Source organism: Oreochromis niloticus, linkage group LG4 (genome assembly GCF_001858045.2).
Source record: "Oreochromis niloticus isolate F11D_XX linkage group LG4, O_niloticus_UMD_NMBU, whole genome shotgun sequence".
Taxonomy (NCBI): Eukaryota; Metazoa; Chordata; class Actinopteri; order Cichliformes; family Cichlidae; genus Oreochromis; species Oreochromis niloticus.
In genome coordinates this window covers 29,204,496-29,226,417 of record NC_031969.2, presented here as the reverse complement: position 1 = coordinate 29,226,417, position 21,922 = coordinate 29,204,496, and the positions used below count along the sequence as shown (strand labels likewise).

Genomic DNA, 21,922 nt, shown 5'->3' with positions numbered 1-21,922 from the left:
CCTAACATGAAAAGGGAAGTGGTAAAACTTCCTGTATGCGGATGAGGTTTCATTGTGTCTATTAAAGAGCACATGATCACACGCAAAATGTTTTGACTCAGAAACTTGTATTTAGCGTCACTGGGTGATATAATTTATTGGATTAAAACAGAACAAATCATTATTCCAAAACAAAGGGACATATTTCTTGCATTTCACATCCATTTATGTTTATCAATCACCACCAAGCCTTTTTAGCACTGCCAGGAACAAACTCGTGGGTGCTGCAGGTTTGAGAGGAGGGAGACAAGCAGACAGACATCTGGTTTACAGATGTCCGTTCACAGAGAAGGACAAGGTGGATGAGAAAATGAAACAAAAGACATACAGACATGACAACATAACAAAGTAGAGTAAATCACACAGAGAAGCTCTGCAAACTCATTGGACTGAACACTTTATGGTAATGATCCACTTGAAGAGGTCAACGTCGTTAGAATTAGCCTGGTTAGACACAGACACAGACAAAGGCACAAAGATCATTAATCAGGAAGAGAATCATTAATCACACAAAAATGTGTGAAAATGTACAAAACAAGCCCATCTTATGTCTAATTTTCACATTCAAACCCATATAAACCTACATATTCAATAATGATAATTAATAATGACTCAATCACAAACATAAACATATGTGTACAGATTTATTTATTCATACTGTTATCCCATTTTATACTTTCTTTATTAAAACTTCTTTTCTTGTACATAGAATACAAGTTGAAGAATAGTTATACAGTTTTCTTCGCGCTGAATGGGACAGCATTTGCTTTTGTCTTAATAACAATAAAACATTCTGATTCTGATACTAATAAAGGGAATTATTGTGCCTGTTTCCCGTAAGGTTATTCTTGGACTCTATTAGAGTAGCTTTGCATAATTCACAGTTCGAAATAATCCTTATGTATCCTTTGCTTTACCTTGGTGCTCATGCACTGTCTAACAGCTAAAGTTTTCACTCATGACCTTTGTACCGTTACAAACTAAGCAGGTTCAGATTTTGTTGCGCAGCTGTTCTTTTTCACATGCAACACCCAGCAATAAACATTATACACTCTCGAAATACGGCTTGTGGTTTAGCTTTCTGGGTAGACATGCAAGAGGTGACACATGTGATGGTGGCAGCGATGCCAGAATATTAGTTTGGGTAATAGGACAGCATACTGTAGCTCAGGAGGACCAAAGTATTCTTGGGTAAGATACTGAACCCCAAGTTCAGATATGTTTATTGGAGAGTGAATGTGTGTGAGTGCTGAATAGAAAGCATTCACAAGTCGTAGAAGAAAAGTGGTAGTGTGATTCGGTGAATGGCGCTTTGAGTGTTTAGGTAGTCCAGAAATCCGCAACATAAGAACCAGTCCTTTTACTATTTACCACACAGGTTTTACACCAGGGAACCACAGGCTCAAGACTGACTGATTTCTGATACAACTACAGCAAACATTTGTGTTCTTACATGCGCCTCTGTCTCAGTATAGTTCAGAGCAGCAGTGTATGTCTGAAAACAGCAGAAGAAGCAGTTTTAGCCCCTCCACCTTAAAGGCCACCGTCCTCTTAAACCAATTTATATCTTATTGGCTGCCAGTGGCAGACAGAAAATCTAGATAGCAAGCGGGTGGGCTCGTCGTGCTCACGACATGTTTTCCTGTCTGGTTTGTCAGTTAGCCACGGGTATGGCATTAGTAAGACTGGTCTGTCAATCTATTATTGCTCAGTGAGCAGACCTTTTGTGAAGAGGTACCTAAACCAGACTTCCTATCTGAGTGTAACCATTCTTTTTCACTCCCTAAGACTAAGTGAGCAGTATTTGGTAGCTTAAGTTCAGGGTGTGAAAGCAAAACTATGATTACGAGGTGGGTGAAAAACTAAATATATATCTCTAAGAGAAAAAGGTCAGACAAAGGGACACTAACTATCGTCAAACATGTGACAACTCAAGCGACCTAATGCAAACTTTGAAGATCTCAACAAAGTTGTTGTTATCTCTCAGTTGCCATGATAGCACATGCCAGGATGAGACGGCGCTCCTCTCGCTTTAAGCCAACTTTAGCTGGCAACCCCTCATAAACAGCAGATTTGAGCAACAGATGTCAGAGCTATGTGTCTGAGATGACAATACTGGGAATATCCACTCTCTGACATCACACAGATCAAAAGTAGAAAAAAATTCTCACAAACCAGCAGGAAACCTGAGCTTTTGACTCACAGGGATTATTAGTACATACACTGACTTCATTATTTGACCATGTTTAATACGACCATCCATCACTGTAACAGTAAATATATGATAGAAAACAAGAAAAAGTGTATTAACTCCACTTTATTAGTTAACCAGACCTTCATTCTCTATTTCTCACCTTTGTATCCGTTACCCAGGGCAGCATTCACTCGATCATATTTGCCAGTCTGCTCTCCTGTTAAGCAATCAGCACAGGTCAGTGTTACAAATTCACTAGAAACGAAACTGTTACATTGAAACAAAGAAATCTAACAGCTATGTGTTAAACCTAGCAAAAAAGTAGCATTAGAGGACTTAGCTATCACACTATGCAGGTCACATACCCTTCCTAAAGAAGAATATAATGCATAATACATGCAGTTGCACTTTCAGTGTGCAAGCCACTTAAGTAAAAAGAACAACAGTGAATAAAGTTTTTTTTTAAACTCCATCACATTTGTGTTGCTATTCTTATTTAAAAAGAATCCAAGTAAAGGACACTAATATTTAGACTCGTGCAAAATCACGTGATAATTACATATGAAGGCATTTTTCAGCAGAGTAACATCTGTTGTATGCTGTCTGTTGTTGCTGCAATATTGTGCAAAATGACATGACTAATAAGGCAACCAGAAGCAGCAGTAGCTCGTCACAAATGAGGAAGTGTCTGTGGTTTTCTTACCCAAAGCATCTTGAGCTGGCCCTAGCTGTGCACCGAACCCTAATAAAACACACACAACAGAAATTACACTTTTAAGGCCAGGACTGGGGACGTATGTATCTGCAAACATGCCAGGAGTACACTCTGAGAATTTAGGAGTATACTGGAAGTACTTTGAGAGAAAGAGTGCATTAAATTGGACCTGCTTGTTGAGCTCCATATCCTGCACCAGGGCCTGAAACATCACAGAAAAGGGGCAACAATAAAGAGTCAATATCAGGCAGGATCACATAGAAACAGCCCTGCAGCTTATCTGCAATCTCAATGCTTCTGATGAGTTTTATTTTTCAATATCTCTGAGGCTTTTGACCTCATTGGTAATGAACTAGAAAAAAAGAAAACCAAAACAGCACAGCTTATCTGGACCGCATGGTAACTTTCCACTTTAGAGTTTCTCACACTTTTTCTCACCATATTTGGCAGATTTAGCACCTTCAACACCAAGACCAAGCTGCTGTGCAGCATACGGATAGCCGCCATCACCTGTGGGCAATGAAAGAAATTGGTTAAATGTGACTATTTAACAGTTCACTGAGCTTTAATACTGTGATAAACTGACAGGATGTGACAAAATGAGAAAATTGTAAGCCTTGTTGATTTATTAGTGTATGTAGTTTATACTAACAAGTATACCAAGCTGGGGTTAGGCCAATTTCATTTTGGTTGTGCGATCATTGTTTATTGCAGCATTTCGAGACCCCTCAAACAAAGATGATGTCCCAATAACCTGCATGACTGGATATTTCATTTTACAAATTTATAGTGAAGTGAAAAGCGTCCTCATATAACAAGATGCAAAATGACTCAAAGACAAAAGGGGAAGCCTACAATCTTCATGTATGAACAGATTTTCTATGATTATTGTGTTATTTCCTATTACTATACTTCCAGTTTACAGCAGTTACCCAGTCATTTATCTTAATTAAAACACTGCTGCAGCTGCTGCCCTAACAGTTGAAACCATTTAGATAAAGGCTTATCTGCTCTAGACTTTGATAAGGTAATCAATGCCTTTCCCATGTCTGTACAAAGCAACTGAAACCAGCAGCAGTCGACAAATTGTATTAAAAAAAAAGAAGCCTAATTTGAAAGCAGAAAATTCAACAGTTTTGAACTCTACATCTAAATCACTCCTCATGCCCAGATCAAGAAATGTAAAGTACACTGTAACAAAAATTGATAATTTAACTGAATTTATCAAATAAATTTTACAGAATTTTACTTTTATTCTTAAATACATAAAATATCAATAAAAACTTCTTTGTGAAAACATTAATGTTATGTCAAATGTAAAATAACATGAAAAAACGGTGAGTCATCATGATTTTTACTGCAGGCTGACTGCTGTAGTATTGTCTGCTTGGCTGTAGAACAACTTTACCAAAATGTAGTTTTATGCAAGTTTTATATGCTTGTCTTACAACTCAGACATGCAAAATTTATTAAGACTTAGAGAGTTTTTCCTTCCCATGGATGCCGTGTGCTTGCTCAAAGGGGGGTCATGTGCCTATTTGGGTCTATTTCTAACACTGTAGGGTCTTTAACGTATAATATGTAGATATTTGAGATGGCTGTTGCACATTTGGGTGATATAAAATGGAATAAAATTGAATGAATGAATTCAAGTTCGGCCACTTTGACTGACAGGTGGCTATCATGATAGCTGGCTGTAGCTGTTAGCTGCCTACTGAGCCTCTCTGCTAACAGGATTGTTTTCTTGAAGTAATTTTAATAGATTTCGCTTTAAAAATGTATAACTTGCAGAATTAATTATATTGGTCCAATAAGTCTGTGGTCAGGGTAATTTCTAGCATTTTATTAGCCTGTTATTTAGCGTTAATTAACAGATACCTGCCTGTGTACTTATTTAGTCTGTAAGCTATGCTTGCTAGCATTAGCTTATAACCTAGCTTCTGGCCCCAAAACACCAACATGGGGAAAATTTTAAAATGGGGTTCAGATAACAATGGGTGATGTCATGGTGGCTGCATTTATTTCCATCTTTTATCTACAGTCTATGATTAATTATTTATTTATTTTTTTGTTTTTAGTCTGCAGGACTGCCCAATTCATCTACTTGTAATAAAGTCACTGAGTCTGTGTTACATTATATTACAAAAATATGTGCATTTTCCTGTTATTCGTACCATTTGACAAGAAAAAAACCTCTTCAGTGCAGGACAAAAATGTCTCTATGTAGACAATATCCTGCACGTGTTTATTGTAGCGTGAAAGGACATACAGTATCTTCCTGTGAGTGTAACTAATGTGATGCACTGATATGAAAAAGTGTAACACTACCTGTTAATGGCATGGTGAAGCTTTTATGATGTGCAAAAGTTTGATATAACATACAATGTTGTGTGACGCAGGTATTTTGCAATGATTATTGTTGCAGCTATGATATCAAGCTCATGTATCTACTACCTTCCAGTCCAGCAGGAAGCACTGGGGCGTTACCATAAGGAGCCTGAGGAGCTCCTCCTCCTGCAGGGGGAAAAAGAAAATCAAATGGTCAATCTGACTCATACATCGTCATCTCTCTCTCTCTTCACCCTTCAACCTCCACGATTAATCAGCAAGCTGTGCACTCTCCACCACTATAGTCTGAGTCACGTGTGAAAACCCACACTGACAGTTGCCTGACTAATAGCATGACTGAAGGGCGAGGTGTTGTCACCGTTGCTCACCATATTTGCCACCAGTTGATTCCAGGCCTGCCCCAAGTGCTCCTGAAAAAGGACGAAAGGGCTTTTTGAGTCAAGAATTCACACGTCACAGAAAACACATGTAGGCATCACTCCTGCTGGTAAATGCAAGGCTTATGTTCCATGCAGGGTGTTTACTGGTTTGAAATTAAATTCAAACAGATTTGGAGGAGAATAAATGCTTTATATTCTATAACCAAATGCTTTTAAATACTAAAAGAAAAAGCCTTTCTGTTTACTTTTGTTGGTTTATGTGAGAGAGTTTCCTTAAATCTCTTACCATAGCCCCCCTGGACCTGTCCAGCATAGCCTCCAGGACTGAGGGCTGAAAAAAGACAAACATAAACATGCAGGTCAAACATTCTTGTGTCATTAATTGATTCAACTGATTAACTTATTGTTAGTTTAGTTTCAAAAGCATCTACGGGAGCAGGAGGGCAGAAACCACCAGATTTAACTGATCAGCTTCGATAAACCAGAGACAATAGCTACACCCAGTGGATAAAAAAATCACACTGAGCATATTAGAGCAAGCCGTTTCTATAGACATCTACTTTGTCAAGCTATCCAGTATCATGGGTTAAGCCTCTAAAGGTTAGTGCCATCACTCCTCGTGGGTTTTTAAGCAGGTTATCGCTCCTCAGAACTGTTACCTTCACTCTTCCCTGCTTTTTTCTCAGCACCATCGGCTAACTCTGCAGGGTAAGCAAGCCCTGAAACATAGTACTAATTAGCACTAATTATGTTGTATATGTCGAGAGCTAGACTGACTTTCAGACCCCATTTTGCTCCAGTAATTTTCAGGCTTCACTCACCAGCTCCATAGCCGTCACCATTCCCATAACCTGTTGAGAGGAGAGATGTTGAAGCACTTAAAAGATTGCAATTATACATGAAAGAGAGGGGAAAGCTTTTGCAAAGCTTTTGCAAAACTGCCTCAGCCTACAGTGAAACACAAATGTAACGGAAACAAAGAAAAAGTCGACGGACGATCCTCTGCCAGTGCAGGTTAAAGTTTTCCTCAGTGTAAATACTCTGATGTTTACTTCTCTAACTTGCTGAACTTACCCAAGCCGTTCCCTGCCACAGCACCAAGATATCCTGTTGCTCCATCACCATAACCTGTAATAACACACATTCACTGTTTACCTAATGGGATGATGAGTATGATGTATAGATGTAAGTCTCTCTATAGATTTACATGATTGAAGTGATAAATTTAACTCTTTTTTCTTGCATGTAAAAAAGAACAACTGTATATTAACAGGAGGACAGTTTAAAGATGGCTGACACGTTGATTTTTTTACTTGTTTTTGTCTCTTACTTATTAATCATTCATCTGAAAGGAAACCTCTTGTGTGACCTTGAACGTAAGGCAGAGATTTTTTTCTTTACCTCCTCACATACAACTGACAAGCAAATGATTGGTTTACAAGGCAAAGTAGGAGTTATGCTGTCTGGCTTTGAGGCTTTACCTCCATTCACTTCCTTAAAAACAAAATTCGTGTAGGCAAATGAATTCATATTTTCTTATCAAGCATATCCTCCTGTCTTTTCTGACAAGCTTCTACATCTGCACAGGACCCCGGGGTCTGTGGGAGAGGCCCATGAATAGGCCTCCATTTCTTTGCCATGAGTTTAACTGACAGCCTATGTTTAAATTACAGATAGTTGGCAAACGGCTTAGCACACAAACTGGAGACAAAGAGAAACACCTGATTATTAAGGTAGTCTGGAAATTTACTGGCTAGTCTGGTGAGACAACGGCCTATTTTGGGGCATTTCCGCGAGATCATTGGCAGTGGCTAGTAGCTTGCATGTCGGCAAATGCACATTTTCTTTTGTTTTATACATGAACTATTTACCTGCATATAACCAAAGACTGTGCAACTGTGACAGGCCAACAGAATTTGGTGTAAAAACAGACTATAAACCAGACCAGAAAGCTTCCACCAGAAATGTTTTTCCTTGCCTACATGTGTTCCATGCATACAAGGATTGGGCCACACCTCTGGATCTTTGAATAAACGTCACCACATCTCTATTGACTCAGTAATTACAGTGGTCCAAACCTCCTCTGGCATGAAGAGCAACACAAAAACTGTGTGCCGGGATCTTCATGTCTTGGGTGTCTATGGCTGAGCAGCTCCTGTAGGTGTAACGGGTAAGCTGGCCTAGTAATTTGGTTCAGATAGTGTAACTGTGACCCAAAGGTGCTTTCAAATTGCATCCAAATTATTATCTAGCAGGCCAAGAAAAGCATTCTGTTAAGTTTTAAACTGTTCAGTAAAGCCTAGAGAAATGATGCAGAGACCAAATAAACATGTTACAGCCTTACCAGTCGACTTTCCTGCAACACCTTGGGGATAACCACCCTGCCCGAGTGCAGCAGCAGCTAAAATGCAAAATTTATTTCAGACGAACAGGAAGAAACACAGAATATGAGATGCAAAACATAATTTCTTATCTCCAAGCAAAAAAAAGACAAAATAAGGAAAATTTACATGCATACCTCCAAGTTTTCCAGCTGCTCCACCTAGATACGCTCCCTGTCCCAACCCTGCTGGCAGCACATCAGAAGTCTTTACCAAAGTTGTAAACCTACCTCTCCATCTGCTAAAAACAGCAGCTAGTCTTCATGAATTATGTGTCATTGCCCAGCATTACCTGCTCCATAACCCAAAGCGCCCAGGCTTGCTCCCATGTAGTTTCCCGCTCCACCAGCATAACCTGAGGAGGAGGTAAACAGAAGCTCAGCAAAATCCCCCGAGATTTACTTTAGGCTAAACGCACTTCACTTTTCCTTTCTATACATAATAAATACAGTTATGGAACGCTTTTTCAACCTCATCAGGCCATAAATGTCTTCATCTTTCTTAGACTTTTATGTATTGGGAGATCTTCTCCACTGGACTGAGTCCTAAAAACCACAACGACCACCTAAAATCACTCCCTAAGTCACAGATACCCAGAATGAGAGACTGAGGTATTTGGGATTTTTTATGTTTTATGTTTTACTATTGCTCCCAGCAAAACAAGTTATACATTCCTGGGTTCCAATTTGGATAAATATGAGTTTAGATATGGTCTAATTTGATTAATAAAGACTCCAGCAATATTATTACACGCAGACAGTAAACCACACACAAAACCAGGCTGTAAGAAGGAAGAATGTGCATGTGACATATATCGTTTTAGAGTTAAATTTCATACAAAACAAGAAAACATAAAAACAAAAGAACAACTCAAAGCTCCTCCCAGATCTCGATGTAGTATGATCAGAAGCTAGTTACCAAGAACAATGCAAATCTCTTACTGGAATGCACATTAGCATAAAGAAAAATCAGGCTGAAGCCACACTGGTTTCAGTTTTGTGTCGTGCTAAACAATCATAAATTAGGTGTAACTATAATTGGAAACACTTACAGAAATAGCAATGCACAGAGAGACTTCCTGTGATATTATCAGTGACTTACATCACTATATTATGTTGTTGTTGCGGCAGCTTCTGGATTTGAACATGGAAACTAAAATCTAGTTAATGATCACTGCTCTCACCAGTGATTAAGTCTTGAATTTCTCTCAGTGCAATGCCCAGATTGACTATTCTTAGTATCACTGGCAACTGCAGCCCAAGAGAACTAAGCTACTAAGATAACAAACAGCTGCTTACTGTGGCTCAAGCGCTGTGCACTGCATGTGTTTTGACTTTCCTACAAAATGCAAAGATATCCAAACAGACCTGAAGGTGCATCCGAGCTGAAAGCCAAAATCACAAACCTTCACTAAACTGAGGTTAGAAGTCATGATTCAAGGTTTTCCAAGGTGATTACTCCACTGCCTTGCAGCTTATATTTATCATGTTAATATGTAATTACTGTGTGTTATATATAATGCAGTCTAAATTGTTTATTTATTTTTTGGTTAATTTGCAAACTAAATATGAGCATCTGACAAAAACGACACTTTTACATAAGTTGAGTAAAGGTTTTCTGGCCAAAGCTTGACTGCTTTCATGCAGGGTTTGGCCATCATTAAATAGCTTTGATAGTTTTTGGTTGCATACACTTGGCTACTCAATCATAATGCATGAAATATTTAGGTGTAACTGGGGTGAAAACAGCTCTGTCACTAGTTTTTCAGCATGAATTGGACATTTGATCATATTAGAAGAGGGAAAACCTTTCTAATCCAACTTTGGCAGCAAGTAGTGCTGCTTTTGTTTGACTAGTTCAACTTTTTTAAGCCAAAAAATTTGAACAGATTTTGGTAGAACTATACTGGCAATTAGAGTCACTAGTTTAAAAGACTGACTTGGTAAAGTGTTTTGTTTGACTAGTACAGCAAAAGTCTCAAGGGCCAACTAGTGGAGGAAACTAAAGTCTGTTTAAAAGCAAGCCTTCCATAGACATCACACAAACAACAATCTGAAAGCCAGTCTCAGAAATATGAAATTGTTTCTCAAAAATCTCGAGAACGGCCCACAGAAAGCTGTGACAGACAGACAGATATGAATCAAAAAAGACATTTAGATGGTGAAAAAGCTTTGCTCTTACTTGGAGTCTGGGCATTCCTCCCAGTCTGCCCTGGGATAGGGAGGGCTTTTGGCTTTCTGACATCATGTTCAGTTTGGGAATTCTGTTTAGCACTCTGACCATCTCCAATAAAGCCTGGAGCTTCCTGTCCATCTGCTCTATTAGAGGCAATGCCTACACTTAGGGTTCCACTAGTACCTGGGATCACTGCTCCATAGCGCCTTCCTCCTTTTGCTGGAAGGTTTGCAGTACTATATCTGCCATCTTGTACCGTAACAGTCCCACGGATTCTGATTCCATTTGCGTTTTCAGCTAAAAGTCCTTTGACGCGCTGCCTATCTGCCACAGCAGAGAAATAATCTCTTATTCTCTGATCCAGTGGAGTAGCGTAAATACGTCTTCTTACATCCTCAGCTTCTGAAAAAGGTAGTCGAGAGGTTTTGTCTTTTTCTTTTTGTGACGTGGTGCTACCAAGATGTCTGAGTTCTTCACCAACATGCGGCTGAGGCACTGAACTTTGACCCTTTTGAATTCCTGAACCTAAGCGACTGTTTTCTAGTACATCAGACAAATCAATAGGGGAACCACAGTTTTCCACTCGCTGACTTTCACGTTTGGATGAATCATAGTCTCGGGCACTCTGAGATGAATAAGAACCCAGACTTTGGATGTTGTCTTTATCAACAGGCAGTTGTCTTCTCGGACCTCCAGCTCCCAAAATGGCTTCATGATTTGGGGCCACTTTTCTTTTGGGTATTGCAGGGTGCTTACTTTGTCCTTGGTCAGTAGGTGTTGTGTGTCCAAGACTTGATGACAGGACTGTTGGATCACAGCTTTTGACCTCCTTTCCTGCATGTAGTTCAGGAGTGGTGGGACCGAGTGTACTGCCCTTCCTCATGTCAGATATTTCAGGTGCGTGCATTCGGCCCTGCTTTCCAAACGAGTCTAGACCTCTGATTTTTTCTCGTTTAAGATCTTGAACAGCTTGGCCCTGACTGGCCATCTCAGGTCCAACCAAATGTTCTGCAGACACACCTGGCAGAGAGATATCAGCATGCATTCACTACTTCTTCTCTCCTCAGAGACAACAGTGTTTCTTTGAGGTCCAGCAGCACACTGTAGCAGCAAACTTCAAGCCTTTCTTTGAAGTTTGTAATATAAATCGGAGCATCCACAGAAAAATCAGTGCTTAAAATGAGGTAATTCAGAACCAAACCAAGGATAGAATCAGTGGGAACTCAGACAGACTTACACATTCATTTAGAGTAATGACACCAGCAAATAAAACGTGACATGACAACACATTGTTTCCATCACAAATTGTTGAAATGTCAAAAAACACACCAGCGTTCAAGCACAAGGCAAAAGGATATCCTGACTCGAGCAACATCTGTGTATGACACACAACAACATAGCGGAGTGGGCATGAAAGGAGAAGCCTGCAGTCCACAGCAAAAGCAACTGTAACAAAACAAATTTCCCACGTGTGGGACTAATAAAGGTTACCTTATCTTACCTTATCTTAACTGAAATTTTTCTGATTCCTAAAGTGAGGTTTTACTCATAATATGTGTTTAAACTACAGGCATATTTACATTTACTATGAGCCAGAACCAGAGTCACTAAACAGTTTTAAAACCTCATGTCTCAAAGGCAAAAAACAAATAAAGTGTGAGTGTGAGTAATTTCTTATTTTGCCTTTAAATAATGTGTGTGCAGCATAAGGAATAATAAGTAGCCCACAGGTGGGGCCTGGGGTGGTGGAGGGGAAGGAGACCAATGTGGAAGTGTCTTAAAATTGCATCCTTTCTAATACCTCGCTGGCAGTGATGCTTCTGGTTGCATTAAAGCTTAGGGTTACAAAAAAGTCTATGGGAAAATGCCCTCACTCATTTGCTCCCTTGCTGACTAAAACATGTATTTTAATTAGTAAATTCTTGCTGTTCTAACAACCACAAACGATGACAAGTCATTGGCTAACAACATGTCAGCCACAAGTCATCAGCCAATGAGCATGGGGTGATCTCAGTCAGAGCTTTCCCATGACATCTGGTTTCGAAACACTAGGCTGAAAGAGCCAGGAAGTCATGCAACATGCAGTCAAGATGAAACACCAATAGACACGATGAACTGCACACAAAATAAAACCGACCAGCTTCAGATGATAGTAAAATAGATACAGATGATCTGTTTTCATGCACATGAAGACATGAAATCAACATCAACAGCAGTGAATTACAAGTCAGCAAAGATGAAGATTCTGATTACACAGAAACACCCCAGATTTTACACCTGCACGGGTAAAACCCATAAAGTAGATGTCACTGATAACAGCAGCATCACAGGCCAGTGTATTACAGAGTTTTGGTGTTTGTTTTTTTTGCAAAGACGCAATCTCTGCAAAGTGCTTGTGTCAAAGATGTAGGCGTATTATTATTGTACAGTATAATGTGTTAAGACAGCTTCTGAGAAACAATCTCTGCTGATCAGCTTGATAAGGCTGATGTTTATGCATGCCTCTGCATCAAGTCTGGCAACAGGCCTAAAACAGTTCAAAGCTAAAAGAACGGGACATCACATGAAACATAGTTCATCACTTACCTGGTCGTGCTGCAGGATAGCCAGTGCCCCCTAAAGATCCATATCCTGGCAAGGAAACAAAAACAACTCATCTTCAAATAAATCAGCACTGGGGTTACGTCACTGAAATCCTGGCTTTCTCTCAATACTACAAGGACACATAATCCATTAGCTGAGATGCATTCTGCCCCATATACCATGTCCACTGACAGGTTGACAGGGTCCATCTTATTGTGTTTATTAAACCAATTTCTTTACTCTCATTTGGAAACAAAAGTGTTTACCTGGAAGTGTTCCCAAGCCAGCACCATAAGCTGAAAAGTCACAAAAACACAGAGTTAATATTTCTTTACAAAAATCCCTGCAGCTGCTATCCAGCCGTTTGTTAGATTCATCCTTATCCTTGCTGTGTAATATCTGTAAAAGGTGTGACATGAGTTGTAGCTGTTCAACCTTTCACAAAACTGGTTGCATCTTAGCCATCTTGGTTTTCTGCCAGGATTTGCATGCAATACAGGCTGCCAAGATTTCTGCTGCTAGGTGTGAGCACAACTAAAAATAACCCCAATCTTGCACCAGACCACACTGGGAGGCTTAAAGCCCTTAAGAACACGGCTTAATATCTTAAGTACTGAGAAAATAATTGGTCGCATTGTTAATATGATAATTATGATGAATCATAAGAGTTTTAAAAAATTATTAAGCTAATTTGCAAATCAGAACAGTGAGGGTAAAGTTTCAACAACCTTGACATATGTAACACATGTAAACAGCACACATAGTTGTTTATTTCGACTAATAAATAACGACCAATAACAAAAACCCAAAGAAGACTAAAGAAGAAGATATATAAATAGGGCCTATTCTGCTGCACCTTTCCAGCTGCATATTTTTTTCTCTGGCTCTGAAGTAGCTTTGCATGATTAACAGCTCAAAATAATCCTTCTTTATCTTATACTGCACCTTGGCACTGCCTCCCAGTTCACCCACTGGCTGAAACAAGCCATTTAACTCCTGCACCCTCATAATAAGCTAAGATTCTTGCTGTTTCTGATAAACAGAAGGTTTAAACATCAGGTGAGCAGGACTTTAGCGCTAGCAGCTAAAGCTCCATGTCTGATATCACCATATTAGGGATATCCAGTCTCGTTTTTCTCATACAGCATTAAGAGCAATAAAGCGTTCAGAGTGGTCTGATTACTGACATGTATGCGGACATGATTATTTAAAACTCTGACCATGTTCAGCGTATCACCGTATATCTGACATAAAAACATATAAATGTGTTCAGTGGGTACCACTAGCAATCACTTTCTTCCTCCCCACTTTCCAATGAAGGAAAAAATGCCCCAAAAAAATCATCTTAAAAAATAAAACCAAAGAGCTGTTCATTTTTAAGACCTTTTGAAGACCTCAACAAGAAAAAATTACCAATGATGACATTTTGTACTATATCCCAGCTTCTATAATTATGCTATACAACTATAATAATATGTAAAAAGCTCCTAAAATGAATAAATGTGTGTAACAACAAAGGGCAACAGTGCTGACATTAAAACTGCAGCCAGTGACTCAAAAAAATGTTTTAACTAATGCTGCAAATATAATTTAAAAAAACAAAAACTATGCAACATTATGACTTTTTCATGACTTGCAGGAATCCTGTATCCTTCTCAATGTATATGTATATCTACTCAACACAATAATTCACTGTCAAAATTTAAACAAAACATCACCTGACACTTGATGTCTTTCTTTATATATAAGTCTTACCACGTTTTCCTCCCTGGCCCAATCCCAGTCCCAGTCCGTTTGTGAGCCCAGCCCCCAGCCCCATTCCTGGGCCCAGACTGGCACCTAAAGTCACAGGGAAAATGTATCATAACATTTAACATTTTTAATAAACTGTTATTTATTTCACGAACTAGACTGACCACATCCAAGAAAAAACAATGAAAAAGTATGCTGCGAGGGTTTGAGTGTGTACCATAGGCTCCCTGGTTTCCATATCCACCTTGCTTCAGACCTGCTCTTCCTCCTAATCCAAGAGATCTGTAACCTCCTGAGGGCACAATGAACATAATACATATACAGAGTATAGTTAACCTTTATTTTTTTAAAACCAGGTGTGTCAACAGAATTTTTCTTTTCATAGTAAATCCCAAATAATATCATAGTCAAAAACATTTCTAAAAACTGTGTGATGGATCCCTTTTAAACAGGAGAAATTGTTTTTGCAGGTTTAATTTACTCACCAACACCAAGCTGGGCTGCAGGATAACGTCCAACTGAAATATTTAAAAAAGTAAAAGTTTAAATATCCCCTCTGTATAGTTAGAGAGATATAAGAGGCAGAAAATCAAGCAGATTAAACCTACTTCCAGTCTTCATTGCTTTGCTGCCATATCGGCTACCCAGTGCTCCAAGGGCACCAGTAACTGACAGGAAACAGAAAAATTATTTTACACTTTGCTTTTTTTAAATATTACTTTGTTTACAGAGTCATTGAATAATCCTAATGTAGTAGCCCTAGTCAATCATAGAGTAACTGCCCATCGAAGGAATAGGCAGCATGAATAATTGATTGTAGAAACATCTATATTTAAATATTATATGCAAATTTGCATCTGCCTGAGAGAGACTACAATATGTACATTTGTGCATCTACAAACATAAATCAGCCAGAACATTGCTAATGTATGCTGTATGAAAGACTTACCTCCAGGTTTCACGCCACCGGTGCCCACACCTCAATAAAACCAAACAAAAAAGACACAAAACCAGGAAACAGTTAAAGGCACATAAGCAAATTTCAGAAGAAACAGTGTATTTGACTTGTTATTTTTGGTCTAAATGGATAGTTTCCCCCTTTGTAACAGAGTTGTATCAATTTTTTATAACTCGTCCAACACGTAGGGGCATGGCTGCCAGCGATGGGCCTTAGTGCTGCTAATTTAAGTCACTGAACTCCATCATGTTTATACTGTTGGTGCCTTTTGCAGCATTTTTAATGGATTTATCTGACAAATATTATGACCTGCGCTGTGGTACAGACCATCCAAGAAATTTTGACAATTTTTTTGTGCTAAATTATTACTGGTCTATTGTTTAGCACTAATTAGCATAAAAAATGTGTCCGTGCATTGCAGCAATACTGATGATTTAAGACATTTGAAGTTCAAAATCACAGAATGATGTCACAGTGGCTGTCCATCTTTTATATACAGTCTGTGTTGTTGTTGTTTTTAATTAATTAAACATTGACATAACTTAAAAACGTATAAATACCTCTGGCTGGAAGCACTCTCCCCCAGGAAACACTTTGAGGTTTAACCCCTGAAACATTAAAAAAATGTGAACAGTTTTTCACAGTCACCATGGTTACAGCCTATCAAACACCAAACAGTGTAATGATAACAATACTTTTGTGCTGTGTTAGTTAATGAATCTGTGATTTATAATTAATTATACTTATATTTCTAATGAATCTAACTGATAATAAAAGTGAGTGAAGATTTTGAGAGTCTGTAACCACATATGCACAAAAACAAACAAAAAGAACAACTGCAAAACGTTTTATCGACAGGATATGAATATTTCACCTATAAATATCACAATATCTATCGGGAGACCTAGAGATTTATTTTCACCCCCATTATTAACTTTATGCAACTGATTAAAAAATGCAGATAAGGAAACTATGATGTGCATAACTGTAAAATATAGTGTAAAGAAGTGACGCACATTTAGGAGACGTTAACATATTTGTTTCACAGATTTACTGCATGAACTTTTTTTAAAGGACATTAGAGGTCCTTCAACAAAAGCATTATTTGTTTGTTTTTTTTAATCTAAATGTTTAATTCTATGCCAACACTATCACCATGTAGGAGACTCAAAAGATGACCTTTAAACTGTGGGAATTACAGTTCAGATGTCAGTTGAGGATTACATCAGTAGTGGAACCTGATTGGACTAAAGGCACGAGACAGACAGATATCCACTGATGGGACCAGAGGACGAGATAAAATGCAGCGCCAGTGTGGAGCCTGTTAGTTCTTCTCACAATTGGATGTGACATTTTGCCTGCTTATGCCACCTTTTCATTGCATCCTTTGAATCAGTGAAATTAGATCATATGAACCAAAGCAACTTGGCGGTGACTCTGCTGTTGGAGCCCAGAGTCCATACAGTCCTCCCCTCAGTCTCACAGAGATGAGATTTAACAAGTGAGTGAGAGGGACTCACTAAAGATGCTGATTCATCAGGACTTTGACTTGGACCAAAGTATGATATGATCTTCGATCTAATTCATTTGTCAGCTAAAGATACAATTAACCTTGACGCTAGACAAAATGAATTCAATTTTGACTAAACAAAAATGCATTTTTGTGCAGCATTTCTTTAGATCATGTTAAATATCAACATAAATTATTTTTCTTCCAACTAAATTTAATAACTTCTTTACACAAAGTTGGATTGTGCCAGTTAGACTTATAATAATCTTTGTGCAATTCCTATAAGTTGTGTTTTTTAAAGCACCAAAGACAATAATTAAAACATAAATGAATACTTTTGTGTTAAAGCTCATGGATCTAAACCATTACAAATCTAAAAAAAAAAAAAAAAAAAAAAAAGGCCAAGAAAAATAGTTCATAAAACTTTAGACTTTGTCCTGTGAGTTTCTTACCGCCTTGCAGAGTTTGCTGAGCCAACCAGAGAACCAGCGAAGTCTGGAGCAGAGCTCGAGCCAGCATGATGGAGGAGGCACTGTGCAAAAACCAGCAGCACTTAAAGAGAAGAAACAGATGTACAGAAAGACAAATACAAGTCTGGTACTTAAAGCACCGCAGCCTCTTTTATATGCTTTTATACACTCCCACTGGCCAGTCCTGCCCTCTGAAAACACACATCAGTCTGAATGGGCAAAGCCAAAGGCCCATTTCGCTCCATTTCCTTTAGGTGAGAATGCAGACACACACACACACACACACACACACACACACACACACACAATCCACGACCATTTTAATGAGTGATAATCAAATCTTCTACTGTTTTCACTGTTAACACATGTAAGGAGCCAAAGATTCAGTCATCTCGTATACACTCACACTTATAATGCAAAGTGTAATGAAATGCAATGTGGTGCAATGCTAAAAGCTTGTTGTCATAGTCTTTGTAAATATTCATGGCCTTACTCTTATTATCCTACTTTTTTTTTTATTTTGGGGGGCTGAATATTGATTCTTGGATGTTTGGTATCCTTAGTTATTGTTTTGCTATTGCTATTTTTTTCTGTGTTCCCTTGTGTCTGTATCTAAGTTTGTCCCGCTTTCAGTTGACTTAATATTTCACTTTGAAGCTTAGATGCTCACATGGTTCTTGAGGGTTTTACTTCCCTCATTTGTTCTTTTGACACTTTATTTAGTGTCTGATTAAGTCCACTGGTTCTTTATTACCCCTTGCCTTCTTCTGTGTCTTGTGTAGTCCTTGTTTTCTCCTGCTGGCTCTCTGTGTTTCTGGATTTTTCCTATTTGCCCTTTAGAGATGTTTTTCCTGCCAACATGGTAGTTACCTTTTTTTGTCTGTGTTTGTTTTTTGGGTTTGTTTTTTTCCATTTAACATCCTGAATAGTATGAAAAATATGCAAATATGTAATCTACAAGAGAGGAACTATATGCCAAGGCAAGCTAAAGATGCTGTACAAAGCAGAGTGGACAGAATTTGGCTCACTGAGCTGACAGGGGGTAAAGAAGAGCTTTATTCTGTGTCTGTTGGCAATTCCCTGGACACACAGACTGTCATGCTTCTGCTTTCTTTATTGACATTTCTTGTGTTTCCAAATATCTCACGTATTTAAATACAGGCTGTCTACTCCAGTGTCCATTCTATGTATAGTCTGTCTATCTGTGTCCTCTATATTTTATTTATTTTTATATTAAGCCTTTATTTTGCATCTCTGGTTTTATCATATCAGCCATTAAAATCCAATTTTTGTTTTTTAACCTGCCTCTTTGTCCTTCATGTCGATCCTCTTTCCCAAATGCAGGATAACGAGGCTGCAGTTTATTGGTCCAGGGCAGTGGGATGCTTCATAATCTCACTATCTCCGGTTCTCCACCGATCTCTTGGGATCTAAGGTCCAGCAAACCGTCTCCCAAACCAGCTGCTGATGCTTTTTTTTTATAAATTTGGATGCTTTTCAAACCAGCTCAGACAAAAGGCCACTGAAAAACACTCAACAGTGTTTTCTCCACACTGACTTCTTCAGTTTGAGGAACAGCTATGAAACAAGCTGATGACACACACACAAACTCAATTTCTGTGCTCACTAATGCAAATACAGCACCCAATGCCCTGGAAAACATTTATATATGAAAGTGAAGACAGATGATTTGCAGATAATTATGACACATCTGAACTCCTTTTCTACATAAACCAAATGCTGTTTGACAGCAGGCCGGTTTTTCCTGCGTTTTGTTAATAGAACAAATACTGCACCTCCTAAACAGAGGGGGGAACGGAGTATACAAAAAGAATCTGTTCATATAAAATCAAATATCCCAGTTAAAAAAAGGAACTTGGAAATTGCAGACTTAATATATGACGACATTATTATATTTGTGTGCACAAGGTACTGCTGTGTCTCCAGCAGTCTCAAACCTCAATTAAAATGTAATTTTAAGAACTTTTCTACAGGGGACCATTGTAATCTCTTAAAACAGGCTGTCAGCTGCCATCTCTGGGACAACATAGACAGCGGTGTGTGCCACTACAGTCTGTTGAGACTGGGCACAAGAAGCATTAACCCATGGCAATATCAACGCCAAGCTCAGGATCATATAGAGTGTGTGAGGTCCTGTGCATGAAAGCCAATTTTTTTTAATGTAATGTTTAAGTTTATGTCTTAACCTGAGGCACGGCAGCGCTCGATGCAAATGTCTGACTGGAATGGAGAACCACATGCGATGTTTTTGCTTTTAAAGATGCCACAGAAGGAAAACTGAAGTCACACGTGCAGACCACCACATCGTCTCCCCTGGTGGTACCGAGCGTAAGACAATAACAGAAGCCACGTCTGACTCATTACTCGTTCACCCGTGATTCACCTCCAAATATTTATCTGTCTACACATTTGAGAGGTGCCTTTAAAACAATGCATTTATAAGGAGTGTGCGAGTTTATCACGAGAGAAGTCAAAGCTCTGAAAAGAAGAGCGGGTGGTATGAAGCGCGTTGGCTCATTAATCGAAAGAAGAGTAATATAACTTCAGTTTGGAGAGACACATCTGGACGGTGTGTTCAGTGTGGTCTGTAAAACACTGTGTACCCCAGTATATACATATAATGTGCCATGTGTTGCCCTCATGTGTCCTTTAAGAACAAAAGAGGAGAGGGTGAGTGACCTGTACAATTGACTTTATAACAGTTGCCACTTTGGTTAAGAGTTGAATTGAGGACTCATTTTATCTGATTTACCTTCTCTTAATCCTGGTAGATCAGCTGATATCCTATTACGCACCCATTAGGCAAATCCCACACAGGGAGTATTATATAAGTTACTTTAGCCCACCTACTTTTGCTGATGCACCTGCAAGCTGCTTTGCAACCCCCTCTCTACATTAATCCCCCTTTGCATACTCCGTCTGAGTTATGGGCGTGCTACAGTTTCAGCACATGTGCTAGGATCCCCTCTGGTCCGAGTGATGCAGCTTTCATCATCAGGCACAGAGCGTAAGGTTCCATGCAGACATCCACAGAGATGTTACTTTACAACGCAGCAACTACGCCCTTCAGCCGGACTTTAAGCAGACTTCAAAGAATTATAACAGGAATGACTCGTCCATGGTGTCTGCAGCTGATCGTGTTTGTGTCCACAACAGGAAATAAAAATCGCTTTAATCAGTGCCGTGTTTGATGTCATCGATGCCTGCTCCGTAACTGTTGTAGCCAAAGCCTTAATTCTGGTCTCCATTTCACTATTTGTTGCAATTAAAATGCATATATGACACATTAATCCCAATAAGAAGCAGTCAGGTAGCATTTAGAAAGAGTCACGGTTCCATTTTTATTTAAAATAAACAACTGGTTCAAAAAGTCTGCACACCTGAATAACAACAGATACGTAGGGGAGAGAAAGAATTTTTAAAAACTTACTTACCACTTTTTTTTTAATAAGTCACAATGCTTTTAACTACCTGACCTTCATCAGGTACAAAACGATGTATCGTATGCATTTTATATGGCTTCTAATACATCGTTTTGTACCTGATAAAGTTCAGTTGGACTGAAATGTTCTGATTCAATAAAATATTGGTAAGCGAGACACTTAAAACAAACAAAAATGCTCAACAGGAACTGTGAAAACAAACTTAAGCATTAACAAAGATTTGGATACAATGTAACAAGGGCACATGATCAGTGAAAAACACCTGAGTAGGTTTAAAGTCACCTTTGATATTAAGTTTTCCAATTGCAGCCGATAAGATGATCAACTTGGTGGTCTCGTGTAAATACAAATGCATGGAATTACTTATCATTGCTCCTAAAGTCGGTATCTCTCATCAGAAAGGTTGTCAGCACCTCTTAGCTCATGAAATGAACAGTTTTGTCTTGGTGAAGTAAACCTTCACCCTGGAAAAACAATCATTGTTTACTCTTTGTAGACTTTCGCTGTGGCAGTTTGGAACAGAACTGTTTATTGGAGGTTTTATGCTCGTCTTCATCCAGCTTGTGAAGCACTGTGGGCCACCTCCAGGGGGCTTAATATTAATGTTCAGCTCCATGTAGCATAAAGAGAAGAACACAAAGACCTGCCGAGTGACTGTACTGGTGCTGGTTTTTAGGAAGGTGTTTCAGCTAAAAGTTTGGTCAGTGCTTGTGGAGCGCTGAAATCTCTCGCAATTTTTTTTTTTTGTGTGTCTTTTAAAGACGTTACATACACCAACAGTATTTAATCAGGGAGTCTATCATGAAATACAACTCCCAGAATTTTTCAAAATAATTGTTTGTGAAAGAAAGCTGTGAACATTTCTGGAAACCTGATGATATATCAGTTTAGGAACTGTTTATGTTTGAAAATGTTAAATGAAACTTGAATATATGGAATGAAACATGTATTA

The 21,922-nt window shown here is 38.7% G+C and overlaps 1 protein-coding gene across 3 annotated transcripts; it reads right to left on the bottom strand.

Annotated features, from left to right (window-relative positions):
• Positions 1-110: 110 nt before the first annotated feature.
• On the bottom strand, positions 111-17,627 carry LOC100692692 (glycine-rich cell wall structural protein 1.0). Of its 3 annotated transcripts, XM_025906635.1 has the most exons (24): positions 17,489-17,627; positions 16,087-16,134; positions 15,518-15,547; positions 15,177-15,236; positions 15,054-15,086; positions 14,786-14,860; positions 14,572-14,655; positions 13,083-13,112; positions 12,820-12,864; positions 10,240-11,253; positions 8,351-8,413; positions 8,196-8,243; positions 8,022-8,078; positions 6,752-6,805; positions 6,499-6,528; positions 6,337-6,396; positions 5,964-6,008; positions 5,666-5,707; positions 5,403-5,462; positions 3,387-3,458; positions 3,118-3,150; positions 2,937-2,975; positions 2,394-2,450; positions 111-483 (listed from the first exon to the last, which is right to left on the bottom strand). In XM_025906635.1, exons 1-24 carry the CDS (start codon positions 17,553-17,555, stop codon positions 479-481), a joined length of 2,151 nt encoding a protein of 716 aa, XP_025762420.1. In that variant the 5' UTR covers positions 17,556-17,627; the 3' UTR covers positions 111-478. The 3 variants fall into 3 exon arrangements, with proteins under 3 accessions (XP_025762420.1, XP_013125357.2, XP_005469042.1); XM_013269903.2 differs by lacking the exon at positions 6,337-6,396; XM_005468985.3 differs by lacking the exon at positions 10,240-11,253.
• Between the last annotated feature and the right edge of the window lie 4,295 nt (positions 17,628-21,922).

What these genes read in the sequence shown, in the direction of transcription:
- LOC100692692 (XM_025906635.1), bottom strand. Translation starts at nt 17,555, where the DNA reads ATGCTGGCTCGAGCTCTGCTCCAGACTTCGCTGGTTCTCTGGTTGGCT. An exon ending in CAAAGCAATGAAGACTGGAA is followed by an intron (nt 15,087 to 15,176) that starts GTAGGTTTAATC and finishes TAAATATTTCAG; the next exon opens with TTGGACGTTATCCTGCAGCC. An exon ending in GCTTCCTGCTGGACTGGAAG is followed by an intron (nt 3,459 to 5,402) that starts GTAGTAGATACA and finishes CATTGCCCACAG; the next exon opens with GTGATGGCGGCTATCCGTAT.